Source organism: Agelaius phoeniceus, chromosome 5 (assembly GCF_051311805.1).
Source record: "Agelaius phoeniceus isolate bAgePho1 chromosome 5, bAgePho1.hap1, whole genome shotgun sequence".
NCBI lineage: Eukaryota > Metazoa > Chordata > Aves > Passeriformes > Icteridae > Agelaius > Agelaius phoeniceus.
This window is the reverse complement of record NC_135269.1, coordinates 24,085,324-24,101,962: the sequence shown is the minus strand read 5'-3', so window position 1 is coordinate 24,101,962 and position 16,639 is coordinate 24,085,324. Positions and strand designations below refer to the sequence as shown.

The 16,639-nt window shown below is 42.3% G+C and overlaps 1 protein-coding gene across 3 annotated transcripts in view; it reads right to left on the bottom strand.

The window, feature by feature from the left end:
• GRAP2 (GRB2 related adaptor protein 2) overlaps window positions 1-16,639 on the bottom strand; it is a 103,223-nt gene that overhangs the window by 14,282 nt on the left and 72,302 nt on the right. For 2 of the 3 annotated variants that reach the window (XM_077178593.1, XM_054631314.2), the window contains exon 2: window positions 2,208-2,310. In XM_077178593.1, coding sequence (XP_077034708.1) covers window positions 2,208-2,285 — 78 coding nt within the window. In that variant the 5' untranslated portion in view covers window positions 2,286-2,310. Of the gene's footprint in view, window positions 1-2,207; window positions 2,311-7,356; window positions 7,477-16,639 lie in introns of those variants that run through there. The other variant, XM_054631315.2, reaches the window with a different exon arrangement.

Genomic DNA, 16,639 nt, shown 5'->3' with positions numbered 1-16,639 from the left:
TTTCTGGTTTTGGAGAGGAGCCTAAAAGCATGAGCCATGATAGTTTTAAAAGGAAAAAGCCAGTGGAAATGATTTAATTTAAAATCTATTGTTAACAGTAATAATACTTACTTTGTGAGCCACTCTCATGGTTTTGGGAGCCTAAGGCACATTTTAACTGCTTTGTATTGGCAACAGGATGTTACTGTCTCTGGAGCCAATTCTTCATTGCCTTCCCTGCCACATAGGCCTTTTCAAACATTTGGATTCAGAAAAGTTGAGGATTAGAAAGCTGTGGAATTTCCTACTTGTACAGTCGCTGCTGTCCTCATGCCTGGGTGCTGGGTTGAGGATCTTTTTTCACTGCTGTGGCCAAACATAGGGGATGATGGCTACCTCCTGCTCATGCCTGGGCCCTGCTCTGTTGGAAATGAGGTTTCCAGAATGACCCACCAGCTGTTTGCCACTGCAGAGCTGGCAGGTTTCTCTCAGTGTGTCATCCTCTCAGAGAAGGATGTGGGGGGGGGGGGGGGGGGGGGGGGGGGGGCGGGGTAAGAGGGTGGATTTCCTCCTGTCACTACTGGTTGAGGGCCTCATGTTTCCTGTTTTGTAATCTCTACATCAATATTTCACCTTATCTCCTTCATATATCAGCAGGTTGTAGCAGGCAGCACAAGGGGGCTCATGATGGGGTACGAATGTGTGTGTGCCTATGCCAGAACAGAGTTGTTACTCAGGCTGATTTACTGCTACTACAGCTTGGGTGGCTAAGGTGCTGTTTTGTTTACCTCAAGGACATTGAAGCAAGAAGGAGTTTGATTTTTCTGGTAGTGAATTCTCTATGGCAACCAATAATAATAAAACTGGTGTGTAGTGTGACACTTTTTATCAGAGGATTCCAGCATTCTTTGAAAAGAAGCTCTAGCTTATAATGATTTACAGGAAAGGGAACTGAGGAACAGAAGGAAAAGTGACCTGGCCAACACCATCACCCCAGCCAGGGACTTGATGGAAGTTTCCTGAGAAAAAAGGCATCAGTAAAGGTCATGTGATAGAAGGGACTGACTGGGGAAGAATAAGAGTGGTTATCTGTGCTGAAGAGAGGCGGTGATTTCTCCAGAACCTTCTTGTAGCTCTTTGGAAAGATTTGGTACTAATGAGCTCTGGATGCTATCAACTTTGTCTAAGTGCCAAGTATTAAAAGGCCAATGAAATAAAAAAGGGTGGTAATGGAAAAGGCAAGGCTGAGACTCAATATCTGATTATTAGCTGGAATATCTGTCTCTGCACAGAGGGGTAGCAAAGGCTCCTCGCCAAACAGGGCTGTATATCCTGTGGCTGTACATCATCCCTTTGGACAGTAAAGGAGCTAAGGCCATAGGGAGGAGTAATACTCAGGCATTTTCAATGGAAACAGAACATCTAGGGCTGAGAAGTGGTAGGGTGAAACTTCAAGTGACTTCATTTGTGGGACTTTGGTAACATTAACAAGAACTGTTCTATCATAACACATACAAATCAACTTTAAAGAGACTTCCAGAAGCTCTGTATTGTAGATGACCAACTCTATTCTGCCATTACCCCATTGTGAAATTCCTGCAAGGGTGTATATAATGTTATTAGACCAGGACCTCTTAAACTATTCCACTATGTGTGTAACAGTCTGTCTCGTGGAATTTTCCTCTTCTATTTGCAATTGCCTAAGATCCCTGGAGCATCTAACAATAATTACTAACAGTGAAAAGTTAGATATAAATTCTAGAATGGATGAGAGTTTCTTTCAAACAGTTCAACAACTGGAAATAAGGAAGACAGCAATCCCTCTGGACAGCACTGATCCCACCTGTGTTTAGACATAGTCAGCATAATGTAGTCACTGTGGATGGTTTACCTGGTTAATGAAAACAGACAGGACCCTCAAAATCTGCCACCAAAGATCTTGGTCTGTGCCTCAGCAAAGGTACATACCCTTCCCTGCTGACTACCAGAGGACTGCAGGGCAACTAAATCCATAGTTCATGGACATAAAATCAAGAAAAGTGGACACAGACTCAAGTAACCTGGGAATTGTTGTCCTATTGCAAACCCTATGGGAGAGGAGTATCCTGCATTTGTATCCTAGTTTATAGATGTGTCTACATCTCTTTGGTCAAGGCAAAGGGAAGCACAAGAAAGATCTGGAAGCAGTCTCAGAAAAGCTGTTTAGTCAAGCTGGAGACTGTACTTACCTTCAACATATCCCCAGCCTGGAAGCTCAACTCGTCTTCTCCAGAAGCAGTGAAATTAAACTTCGCAATGGCTTCCATACTGTGTCTTGGGGGCAGAGCAAAGCTGGAAGAGGTAATGTCAGATACTTGTCAGCACCTAAGAGCTACTGGGATTGTGGAGTCCAGCCTCTGGAAAGCTGACAGGCAGTGCTAGGATTTGTATCTGGAGAAGCACTCACCGCCTATGGGCAGCCATTAGTTACTAGACATGGAAAGATATTAGCAGGTAGAAGAGAGGGCATGGGTGAGTTGTAATTAGCTGAAGTCAGAAGTACAAATAACCAATAGTGGATGCTTACTCCAACAGATCTCTTTCTCTAGAGCAATCTCATGGGAAAAACGTGCATAGACCAATTCTGTCACAGTGCCCAAGAAAGCAAGCAACTCTGCCCTGCAATAGAAAAATGCATTTGTCCCCTGCAGTGACTCACTCTTTGCCTCAAGAGTGAGTCAAATTGCTGACAAAACAAACGAGGCTGCAATAAATATATATTTTTTTCTTGGACACGGGCCACAATATGGAAGGTTGAAAGAGTCTCTTTTTTGTGATGGCTTAACAGGGGTGACCACAACTTTCAGGTAGGAAAACACTGTTTGCAGAAAGGCTGCATTCCCTATTTTGAAGCTGGCAGAGAGTTAGCCTATCTCAGTGTTGGTAACCCAAGAGCCCAAAATATATCAGACAGCCTGCAAACCACAGCCTGCTTTTCAGCACCAGAGCAATGTGGCAGGGGAAGTGGCAAGATGGGCTTTGTTCCTTCACCACTTCCTGCTCACGTAACTCGGATGTACCCCAGCAGGACCATTTTTATAATCAAGAGTTACCAATTTCCCATGGCTGGGTCATGTACCCCACAGCCCAGTGGCGAGGCTGCCAGTGACAAGCCAAGAAATAGCCAGGCACTACCACCTTAAGCAAGTGCACTGCTGGCAGATGCACTTGCAGCACAGCTTCTGAAGACCATCAGACAGCTGCAATATAGAAATAGTTTTTACAATTTTTAAGCTAGATTTGTCTGGGAACAAAGATCCTGAAGCCACAGGTTCCACTACCTAATCTCAATTCTCACAAAAACACCCAGTATTCATGTCTTGAGATGAAGTGCCAGCTTGCCTGATCCAAAACATTCTTAACCAGAAAGCTCTAAAAAGACACTGTACAAACAAATGAACAACCCTTATTAGGGTAAGATATTTCTTATTGATTAGAACTGACACAAGATCCCCAAAATATAAAGTGTTGATATTGAGCAAGCTCCAGAATTTTGCCACTTCAAAATCAAAAGGCTGCTGTAGCCCTCCTTCTCGGCAATACATGCTGTAATGCTCCTCCTCTGACACACAGCCCAGGGATTTAACTATCTGTGTAACCAGGATCCAGGGCCCAGCTCTGATACAGCTCAACTTAAACTGCTGAGAATGAGCTGGAGAAAGCCTGCAGGGCAAAAGCTCTAGGACTGCACCAGCATTAGCCCAGGGATTCCAGAGGAAAACCACCAACATGGGAAGATATAAAATCTCAGAGGAAAAACAAAACCACAGTTTAGTTGTGATAGTCAGTCTAGCTGAGTACCTGTCATGAATCATTTGGGTCACTGAGGTGAGTTGTCAGTGCCATCAGTCCTGACCTAGCTGGTGGCAGATGGCAACCATGGAGGGTGACTCCATTTCTGATTGATACCTGCAAAGAATCTTTGGGTGCCTTTACACAGGTGAGGAGTATGCTAATGTGTAGCCTAATATTTAATTAAATCCTAACTAGGTTCTGTGTGTGTTAACTGTATACAGCAGTTATTTATTGACTAAATTGTCTATTTCCTGCTTGCAGAGTCCCTTTGCACTTGCTGAAGATTCCTGAATGAAGTGATTCACAAGAGGGGCCATAACATCACTGTATATTAGTTCTGATATTTGTTACAATCACTTCTAACTAAAAAAAAACAAACCCTATTTATATGCTTCCTAGTGGACTCTGTTAGCACTCTCTTTTTTGCTGCTTATAGGTGAATTTATATCCATGTGACTGATGAGAGCTATGAAGCACTAAGGCAAATTTTTTGGCAGTCCACAGAGAGCTCTGCTTATTCAGCATGGATCTGTTCTAGAGCAATTGGGGCTGCTTCAGTGCCAGGGCCTCCCAGGTAGGTCTGGGTACACAGCTCAGCTGAGATCTGCCCTGTGCCTGCTACTCTAACCTGCTGCCTTGGGCTTCCAACACACAGCAGTGCTGAGCCCTGATACCCCAAGGCACATTGGTGCTTTATTCTCAGGCTTCAGCTTTCCCCCTATTCCAAACATTTTCATCTCCTATTCTCCCTGTTGACCTACTAATGGTCTTTAATTCTTACTTCTGATACCTTTTTCAGATTAGGGTCCCCCTCTGTCTTACTCTTATTCCAAGATATTGGTGTTACCCTGCAGGTGCAGCTGAGGCCTGATCTGAGAACTGTCCTCTATTCTTGCATATATGTTTTTGGAGCTTCAGTCTGTCACCCTCCACAGGCAGTGTCAGTCCCATTGTGTGCTAACAGAGCACAGGAGGGGAATTAAAACTTGGAGGGGAATTAACCCTTAAGGGAACTGGTTAAACAATTATACTCTTTCATGGAAGACAATCGAAGAAAAATACTAAAAGAGAATTACTTTAGTAAGGGTTGTTTTTTGGTGTTTTATCTTGCAGTGGTGGCCTGCTGCAGAGAGATCAGAGCCAACAGTGCAGGTGGATCCTGGAACTCCTAAATGCAGACCATTAATCCCAGCTTGAGGAAAAGAACACACTTAAAAACAATTTAAATGCAAACTATTTGAATACAAATCCTATCTTTGATTATATCTCTTAAATACAGAAGAAGTAGTGGGGGTTCCCTCTACAGGGGCAAGAGAGTAGGAAAACTTTAATTTTTTCAATAACCCAAATGTTAAAGGTGCTATTGGAATGTGGCCCCCTCCGAAGGAGAAGAGTTTGTGAAACAGTTAAAATCCTCCCTCTCACTTCCTTTCTAATTTCAGCAATCCCAGCCTCAGGGAGAGACCAGGAGAGAGATACCTCTTCAAACAATCTAACACATGGATTAAATATGCCTTTCATTGCCAGCGGCTGGATTTAGAAGTGGCTCAAACAGCATCCACAGTGTTGGCTGTGTAGATAAATCAGCAATGCAGTAATGCTCTGGCCTTAAGCTCTTCCCCCAACAGCTACTAAAGCAACACTAGCCAATAATCGTGTCTTTGAACTCCAGCCTACCACTTTTCAGCACCTGAACTTCAAACCAGTTCTGTTTTTCTGATCCTGTTCCTCCCTCCATGTGTAACTTGAGAATCCCCACTCCACATGGGTCAGTGCTGGGCCCTCATGAGAACTCCCCTGCCTGGAGCCCATTCTTTCCCTCTCTGCATGCCTGTGACTCCCAGCACCACCCCACAACAGAGACAGGAAATTTTTCACTGTTATCATAACTTCCATTTCTCACGCACCTTTTATCCCAAATTCTGCTTTTAACCGCGTGGTGCAACTCCTTTACCCTTTTGATCGCCAAGGACAATTTTAGACTGTGCATAATGTTCTCTGTGAAAATCACCTTTGTAGAGAGTTTAGCATGAAAGATATGCAATGTTCAAAGAGGGATTTTTCAGTTCCAACCGTGAGCTGACCAGTGCCCTTCATTTTGTGCTGGCTTTCTGCACGCAGGTGAATTTTCTCTGTGGTTCACCTTTGTAATAGGGTGGATTCAAGAGGCATGAGGCTACAGCAGTTCTGTGGGGCTGGTGCAACAGAAAGTTCACAAAATGAAAAGTGAAAAGCAGCATGGCTTTCAGAGCACAAGGTAGGCATTTTTGTTGGGCAGAATGCCATTCCCTGAGCAAGAACATCAGTGTCTCTGTTGATGGAAAGTGCCAAGGCCTAAAACATGTCAGTAAGCAATACAGCCTGACAGCAGAGTCCCAGAGAGTTTAACACCGTTACCCTACACCATGTTGGTTCCAAATTCAGCAGTGAAAGTGCCAGGGAAGGTCACCACCTATGAAGAGTTCGTCACTCAGGGACTGCCCAGCCTCAGCCTTTCCTAATTTCACCTACTTACATCAGAAGGAGAGCAAAATTACAACAATGCACTCACTTAATGAAACCATATACAAAAAGTTTCTACATGTATGCCTGTAGCATAAAAAATTGCACACATCTCCATTCTGAAGCTTCACCCAGTGAGGTTTTGCACCAAGATATAAGCACGAGCTGCCGTGTCTTTGTTCGGCTCTGCAAGAACAACCTGCTGGACTGATGAGCAACCGGGAACAGGATTCAACCCTGAGCATCTGCACAGGAACTCCAGATGACATTTCAGCAGAAACAATGGAGAAGGGACCTGTAATCTAAGAGAGCTGTTGCAGATAACAGCTTTGTTTTCACCAGCTAAGCCACATACAAGTGGCATGGGAATATTTAGCTCCAAAAACACAAACCCTTTGCTACTGAGCTAACGTTGCAGCTTCGCTGACTGTCAGTGATAAGAGGGTAAAATTTATAAGGGAGAACAAGTCACTAAAACACTCAGAAATGATGCATTTAAGTCTTTGCTATTCTGCCACGCAGAGCAATGCATAGCATTTCGGCTGAGCCTATGTGCAAACAAAATAAGCCTCCTAGGAACCGGATTCACAGAACAAACAAACTTTCAGGACTCTATAACCAACAGCAGTTGGTAACAAATGCCCCAAAATAGGATGGGGCTTAATTTCCCTAGGGAACCCAGGTCTTCTGTGCTCCTTCCCATCACGTCAGAGTAGAGTTGTGCAGCAACATGGGAAGCAACTGCAACAACAGGCTCAAAGAGAGGAGCACCTGATACAGTACCAGGTATGATATCACAGCATGAAACTGCGACAGTATAAAATCCCAAATCTTTGCTGTGCTGGAAGGATTGGTGTGGGGGGACTGGGGTGGTGGGGAAACACCTCCTCCCTCACATCCCAGCTGGTCAGATGTGGCAGGAGCAGAGGGATTTGTCCTGCAAAAGAAAGCTGATAAACAAGATGGCCTTGGGATCCCCCGCTCTGCCCCTACTGCGCAGTCCTTCACCTTTCCTTCCCAAGCCACCCTTGCTCCCTTTACCTGGTCCCAGGTGCTCCCCTCGGTCCCGGAGCCGTGGCCAGCCCGTCCCTCGCTGCGCTCCCTTCCCTGGCTCCGAGCAGCGGCTGCGGGGCCACCGAGGCCCGGCCCCGAGCCAGAGCCCCGGCCCCTCCCTCAGCGCCCGTGTCACACTCCGGCAACGGGCCACGTGCCAGCGGACAGCGACAGCCCGGGGTGGGCACGGGGACACAGGACACAGCCGTGCCTGGCACGGGACAGAGCGGGCATGGGCAGTGTCCAGTCCCTCATGGCAGAAATATTTGGTACCCCGCATATTTCAAATGGTGGTGCCGGTTCAAAAGGAGCTGCCCCTGGCTGCTGCTTCAGCCCAGGGTGGTTTAACAGATGAAGAAAGGAGGGTCCCTCAAAAAGTGCAAGTTCTACCCAAATAAGGAAACAGAAATGAGCACAGATCTGCTAAGTTAACTGAGAAACCGTAAGTCTGTTGAAAAGCATATCTTGAGGAACAAGTAGCTAAAGACATAAAAACATGCAATAAAATAATTTTCAAAGACAACAGAAACAGGAAGCCTGCCAGAGTGTGTCTGTAGGGCTGACAGATGATTGAAATGTAAAAAGAATGCGCAAAGAAGATAAGGATGAAGCACAAAAGCGAAATGAATTCTCTGCATCCATGCATCTCCCATAGGGATATAAGAAGGTTCCCACACTGGAGTTTTCTTTGCAGAGGAAAGCCAGGAGAACTATTTCAGGATGAAGAACTGGAATAAAAGGTTTCAGGAAAAAACAGTAAATGAACAAGGGTAAATTCACGGATTTGATATTTTATCGACCTTGACTGAAATCCAAACTGAACATGAAATAGTGAAAGTTGAGCAATTAAACGGTGGCTTACAATGCTAGACTTAACTAAGCCTCGGTACTAGGAAAAAGCAGCAAACGCAATGCCAGTGTTTGAGATGTGTTTTGAGGGGATGCAAGGTGCTGGTGTGACTTCCGTGTGCCTGAAACCGATTAAAAGATTAATGATGAAATGAATTACTGGTCCTACGAGAGAAATAACATACCAATTCCTCCTCACTCAGATTTTGTAGAAGGAAGTCATATGGCACAAATCTGAGTTCTCTGAAAGAGCTGATAAAAATGTGGATATAGGTGATCACTTGATATAAAATTTGCATTTCTACATCATTTTTAATGAAGTCTTTCATCAAAGAGTCTTTAAAAAGCCTCCTAAGTTCTCAAAAAATAGGAGGGAAGGTCCTATAGATGATTAACAACTGATTAAAAGTTATGAAACAATTTGAATGTACTGTTCAAAATATTAATAAATGATCTGGAAAACATGAAGTGACAAAACTTACTGATGAGAAAATATCCAGGGTAATACAAATTAAATCTGATCACAAAGCCTTGCAGATGGTTTTAAAAATACTGTTGAAGTGCAAGATGAATCTCAGTGCTGATGGCTGCAAAAGCAACGCACGCGGGACAAAACAAACATAACTACATGAACACAGGAATGAGCTTAAATTAGCAATTACCACTGGGAAAAGACACCTTTAAGATGCTCTTTGAGTCCTACCAAAGGGTCAGCTGAGTGGAAGTCAAAAAGGCAGGTTAGGAAGCATCTAGAAAGTGACCAAAACAAACCAGAAGACAACATGATGTCACTGTACAAATCCCTGTGGCACCCGCTTGAATATTTGTCACTTGAATACAGCAGCTGCTTCTCATCCCTCCATCTCAAACAGAGACAGTAGCATCAGAAATAGCAGATAGAAATCAACTAAAGATGACCGAGGGAATGGGAAGTTTCTGAACAAGGAAGGGCCAAATCAAAGACTGGGATCTTTCACCCTTAAAAAAAGTTGTCATAGAGATAAATGCAAAACAACGTTGGAAATAATGACAGTCATGAAAAAGGTAAACAGGAAGTTTTATCCATCATTTCTCATATGCTAAGCACTAGGACTTCATTTCAAAAGTGTCAGAATCTGGGAGGCCATAGGGGAAGAAGCTGTGACATGTACTTGTCCAGTTCTCACTCTCCTTCCCCAAGCAGCGGTTGCTGGGTGCAGCAGCATCATGGATTGTGACTTTAACCTGACCCAATTAATCCTTAGAAGCTGTGGCCCTTCACCAAAAACCACCACAATGTGCTAGTCCAAGAGGAATGGTCCAGCAGCTGGCTGGCAGGTGGTAGTCCCTGCCCCACACCACCTTCTGGGGAGGTAGTAATCTCACTGGAATATCTGTGAGTTAAAACAGGGGTAGTGTGAACATTATGAAGCACTCTGACAAGTCAGGGGTAGACACAATGAAAACTCCCTCTGTATGGGATAATCTTGAATATATTTGCTGAAAAAATGTACAGGTTCATCAGGCAGGGGGCTAAAGGAAGAGTACAGGAGTGAACTCTTGCCATGTTGTGAAACGTTTTCTGTGTGGCTATCAGTACGTGAGAAATATAAATTTCTGTACAGGAAGGTGGGACACCAGTCCTTATGGTCTTCTTAGGTTTAAGCTCTGTGCTTTTTCATGGTCTGTGAATGGCATGACAGATTGCATTACGTTACACACTGGAACGACCTAATTTCTCTATTTTCTACCATGATGTGACCTAATGGGCCCCCCAGCAAGAACGCTGCTGGTGACTTGCCACTCATGCTTGCTGCCTGACAATGTCACAAAACACTGGATTCCTGTTATGTATCCAGAACTATTGCATTATAATATTAAATCTATTAAATGTCAAGGCATAAGAGATGTGGCTTTCTATACTATAAACAAAACACTCAATACTGGCAAGCTTCCAACACTGAGAAAGGATAGGAAATAGGATAGAATGGGAAATAACTCTCTTTTCTTTCTTCTCCATTTCTATATATTCCTCCTCTGTCACAGTTACGGTAACACATTAACCTCTTCACCTTGCAGAATACATCCATCACAGCTATGCTGAGAAATATGAAGAAATATCCAGATACTTCAGCCATAAGTAATGGAAACAAACCTAATGGGAAGGACATCAGACTCCATACAGCCGTGTTTTAGCCAATCTTTATTAGAAAACTGGGTTAAACCCAGCCCAGGCAGACAGGTTATTCCACAGCTACTTGCTGCAGACTTCTTTGTCATTATCTGCTACTGACACAATCCGGACAGGACGGTCAAACCATAGCTATTATACACTCTGAGAAGACCTGGATTTAAAAAGCTTAATGCAGAAAAACTTACACCTGCTTTTGCACTTAGGTGAGTGACCCAAAACAGATGTGTCTGCAAACACATCTGAAAACTGTCTAAGAACACACTGTCTCACAAAAATCTTAGTGATTTCTTGCTGGCCTGAAATTTTCAAGAGAAGAATCTTTTTCCAAGACATTTTATTCACTTTAGTTTCTAAAGTGAAGCTTTAATATCACTTTAGTTTCATCTGAGAAACATGTGGGCAGCCAGAAAGAAAACCAAAGGGAAAAGAAAAAGCAAAGAAAAAGGAAAAATGGTAATTTCCAACCAAACATATACATCAAATATTTTGTCTACTCTGAATTGAGTTGATAATACTCGAAGAATTAAGTGGCCAGGTTTTGTTACCCTCAAGATAAACTGCTTCCCCCGTTCTTAGTTTGCCTCCAGAAAGTAACACCGTCAACAAGGGAAACAGAAGTCAAACTGTGGAAACAAGGGAGATTTCAATTGTTGTAAGTAATTGTAAGTGATGACCCAGCATCTGTGGAATTGGGAGCATCAGGACTGTAAATCCACATAAAGCTGAACGTTATGAATGGAAGCTGTCTAGTCTTTCCCAGCCTCCCATCTATTCCTGTTCTCACATTCAGATATGCTGCACTCAGAGCAATTCATCCTCTCCCAGCTTTGCTCTCTGCAAACAGCTGCTCGGGCTGTCCACAGTGACAGGTCATTAGCAGGCAGTTATTTTTTTCTGGACTGAGTGCACAGAAGTGGCAGTGCTATAAAAGCTTCCCTGCAGAGCTCCATGAACTGATCTGGGAAGAGCTCTTTCCCAGTTTGCTGTGCTTCCTGTTAGCAAAAATTGTCTTGAAAGCTCTGTGTCTTGTTGCTCACCTGCAACAGTCCTCTTTGATCATGTCCCAGGATTTTCAAAAAACTCAGTCATCAGCATCAGTTGCAAAGCTATTGCTATTCTAGTGCTGATCTTGTCACCATCACCCTCACATACAATATTCAGTTTAGCTGATGTGACTGAAGCCTACTGTGCCTTCACAAGTGGTACAATAATTTCAATTAAAGGTGTGAAGCCAATTCTCTTACAGAAATAGGCTTTACCTGTAAGAGTACTGCTCTAATTCTGTGGTTGTGTATCCACCAGGAGAGGATACAACTTCACTGCCTGGTCCCATCCATTTATTGCAAGGAGATGTGGTTTTAATCCTGAACATCAGTGTTAATTTGCTACTTAATTCATACAATGCTTCCCATCATTCTGCGAATTGATCTCCAAAGATATCCCCTTCCATTTCGGCTGAGGAGCATCTCTGCACTTCTGAGAGATTTTTCTTTGGAAGTTTATGGCTAAGATCCTCTACTTTCCTATTCTAAAGAAGTACTGGCAAACTTGATATTTAATATTTTCATCAAATCCTTTCAAACCTGCCAACTTTTTCTTCTACGTCCCCTACTCCATAATTCCTGCTACTGAATTATTAGTGTCTCTCTAGCAGCTTCTTTATTCTAAGCAGTCAGGTTCTCTACCTCCTGCATTTGTACAGTGATTACACTGAGCCAGTCTTGTGACATACCAAGATTATAATTTTGACAGCAATTACAAGACCACAAGACCTGAACTGTCACAGAGCCGACTGGAGTACCAGAGGAGGAAGGAGTAGATTACAACAGAGAAAGGGAAGTTTGACTTATTTTTTTTCCACTACCAAATAATTTTTCCTGATTTCCACAGATTTTCTTTAACTGCTGCACTGCTGCCCAAGACCCCAGACAGGAAGAGCTGCCTTACAGCTCCTGTGTTGCCAGCTGCTCTGAGCACACACAGCCAAAACAAGCCTGCTGTGTTCTATAGTGTTCCATGTCAGAGTTTCCAGTTTAGGCCCATGAACTGGGTTTCAAGGATGGCTGTTGGGACCAAAGAAGATCCAGCTCACTGTCAAGGAGGTCTCTGTTCACCACACAGCAATTTGTACTTTTCACTTGGAAACCTGGATGAATCTGCAGGCCCAAAGAAGGCTGGAGGCCACAGAACAAGATGAACAGAATACATTCCTCATAACAGCACATTTTCCAAGCCTGTCCTACATTTATCTCATCTAAGAGCAAAAAAGGGCCTAGTTACTCAGGGCAAAAGACCACAGATCCTGTAGTCTGACCTCTGCTCTGTAGCCTTCTACCAGCAGGACTAGTTTCTGATCTTCCTCACTATGGAGGGAGGTCTAAGAAAACTTTATTCTCCTTGCTGGTCTCTTGGGAGCCAAAACTTTCTTCTCTTTGCTGGTCTCTTTCAGAGACTCTTAAGTGTTAATCAGTTGATCTCCATCATCATCTGTGAACTATACTAAGTTACAACAGCAGCAAATTTGGCACATCTCACTATATAATAGTAATTATATATTAGTGTTCTAACAGTGTTCTAATCTTAAACCGCAGAAGCACTGCTACTGATGAAAAAAAGAACTTCTTCCCAGACTTTACAATTTATTACCATCCCTTCTGGACACTAACAAGTACCAAAGTAAGTCCTAGAACTGGGACTTAGTTTCAATGGTACCCTGTGCATCCCCAAAAGATAAACATGACAAGAACACAGGACTCCGAAGTCTCGGCTATTATGATGATGGCTAATTTTGAAATAACAGTTAAAATTTGAGCTACAAATAAGCTGAGCAGGGGATATCAAGCCAAATCAATGTGGGTTGTATGAGCTGCTGATTTTCTTCTTTGCTGCATGTAAAGACAGCAGATGGAGAAAAGAAGGGAGAGAAAGAAAAAGAGACTCTTCTTCAGTGGTTTGAATCCAGTGCTGGAGTGTTCAACAAAACACTCCTTTCCAGGATTTAAATTTTCCTTTGATGAGCACCTTTTGACTCAGTGGAATTTGCAAAGCTTCCATTTGAAGCTAGAGAAGAGTAATCTCACTCTTTCTTTCTTCCCCCTCCCTGCACTACACCCCTCTAATCATGATTAATATATCTAAACATGCCTGATTAAGGCAGACAGATGATGGGCCACTAATCTGGACTGATCAGGGCTCTGGAGCTGCCAAAGTGAACCTGCTGTCTCTCTATCAGACAGAGCAATAAGGGGTCGGTAATGCAGCCCCATTAACTGCTTCCTACAGAATGAATTTTCCCTGACTGCTCCTTGAGAGCAGACACTTGAGGAATGCTGCCTGATGGGAAGTTGCTTTGAATCTTTTCTTTTAGCACAACTGTTGAGCAGCTCCTTCTCAAGCCCTCCAGACAAACAACTAAAGCATGAAAAATGTAGCCACTTCCTTCTATGCTACTTTCTTTTAAATCTCCTCATACCTTATCTTGCTAACTGCCTCTCAATTTTTCTCATCTTTTCTTGGTAAACTTCAGCACTGACTGATATATGGTGCACTGCAAATGTGTGGTTATCAGAAAACCAACCCTCTTCAGAAAAACCAACCCTGTTCCCACCAACCCTGCTCCCACTGTGCCTGTGTGTAAGCAAGGGATCCACTTTTGTGTACAGGTGGAGCTGGCACTTCATGAATTCATAAAATTCAGGGCTGCAACAGACCACTATGATCAACACACCATATCAATATACCAATGAACTGCCTGTGTGCAACCTATTTGCACTAATGTTGCGGGTTCATTGAAGGATAAATGGATATAGGGCAGAAAAAGAGCAAAATGCACACCTCTGAATTTGTTCAGGTATCTATGCACATGTACATACACCTGCTTTTATGTGGGTGCGGCCCTTTAAAATCTTCATCATCTGAGATCTACTTCCAGTAAAAGACTGCAGTCAAGAGGGATCAAGTGGGCATCAGGCCATGCCTGGGCTCTGGGAAATCCTGTGACTATTTATCCTAAAACTGGTCTTTGGTATAATTTCAAGTGCCTTCAGAGCTTCTCTGAATCACACAAGCTGTGACCAGCTCTGGGGAATTCTGCTGGCTGCAAGTCAGACGGAGAATTATATTTCTCAAATCGATCATAGAAGAGACTGGGATGAAGAGTGATGATGTATTTCACACATTTATGCTATCAGGGAGGACTTTTCAAAAGTCACTTCCAAAGCAAAAGAGTAAAAACAGAAACAAGAATCTGACTCTATGAGATCTGATTAAAAACAACCAACCAACAGGCAATAAAACCCACCTACAATTAGATACAGATATTCCAAGGTGCTTTCCTTGTATTTAGGTTTCAAAATATGGGAAAGAATACTCAAGGTTTAAATATTTCTAACTGTGACTGTCAGAGAGAGAATTCCAGAAAACATAGTTTCCAGCATGCTGATCTGTAAATCTGAGCTCTTGCCCTGTAACTAAGAGCTGAGGAATTCTGGTCTTCATGCAGGTCTGCATATGAATACACACTGGATGTGCACATGAATGTTAAATTCCCTTTGTCCAGGAGCAATCAAGCGCTTTGCAATGTGAAATGGAAATCTAGGGAAAAACCTGTAAATATTTGTGCTAAAATAGGAGCAAGTTCACCTTATGTCATTGGATCATTTCCACAGCATTTATGAAACTCCTTTTTTTCTATGTGAAAGATGGAAGATGCAAAAGATATAATGTCTTTATTTCTGGGCATAGCACAGCCTAGAGAATTCATTACATTAAGGCATTAATCCAATCTAGTAAAAATAGTTTTTAATCTTATATTGGACTCTGCATTGGAGCAATACATTTGAGTGGGATATGGGAACAAAATGCTATGAAAATCTGCTAGTATATACAGATGGGTACAAAATATGTGTTTCCAATCACCTATTGCATGTTTCTTTGATAAGACCAGCTGATAAAAAAAATGTGTAAAATGGGAAGAATAGCAAGATCAGAGATTAAACTGCGGGGTTTTGGGGTTTTTTTTTTTGGTTGGGTTTTTTTTTTTCCCCCTCGTGTGTGTGTGTAAGATTGGTCCTGCCACCACAGATAACTGTGCAAAATCTGGAACTCTCATACTAAAATTAAATAGTGTGATTCTATTGCAACAGATATGATTTGCACAAAGGTAAAGCTACAGTTAGGTCAGTAAGAAAAAGTAAAGGTTCTTTGTCCTTTTAAACATAAACCCATTTTTGAACAAAATACAAAATTTCATCTGACTGCAAAATTTGTGGGGTGAAGTTTGCTTTGCCTCTTTTCCTTTGTATATTTTTCCTCTCCTCTTGTACTTTTATGAAAGAATGAAATATGAAAGTTTAGTTCAACATACATTTAGCTATGACATTGTACATACAAACATGGGGAATCTAACTGCTTGGTTTTCATGGTCCTCTTATCCTGGACATGTTGCACATAATTGCAGCTCAGCCACCTTTGTTCTGAGAAGAATTGACAAACTGATACACATACAAAGCCTCCCATTTAGGTAAGGGCAGAGAAACTGAAATGCTGCTGGTGGAATCTGTGTTGTGGTATAATGAGCACAGTTGTGATATCTTCACTGCATAATAGCCCCACTTGCAAATTTACCTTTGGAGCTTCTTTGTTGTCTTAACTATATTTTTTCTGCTTAATAGGTCTTCACAGCTCAACTTCCATTTAAACACAGAACCTCTTTTACAAGGTGTGAGTGCTACAAAACCTTTCTATAAATTAAAGTCAGGCCATTTGCATCTGCATTAGGGAATGATTCTGAAGGGGTTTTAAAAGAAATAAATTACAATAATTCATACATATAAAGATGCAACTGCAACAGCCAATCCAACTTTTCTTCTCATTATAAGATGTGTGAATGCCAGCTTGTTACTATTCCTGGGGTTTCTCTGCACAGTGATTGTACCATTTTAAGTAGAAGTGTGGAACATATTTCATGTTTGTCAATGCATTTTGTAGTTCACTTGGATTATTATACCTTTGAAATTAAAGTACAGTGGCAGTTTCTGAATGATTTAACATGTAGACATTTTTTACTCTGAATTAGGTACAACTAATTGTTGTTTATCTTAATCCAAAACTAAATGATATCAGATTGGAAGGGGTTCTTATTATCTGGAATAAAAATGGGTCATACCATAATGTAAGAATATTGGTTACTGAACTAACATTTAGACTGAAACTTAATTAAGCACAGAAAGTTCTTTATAGGAAGATCAA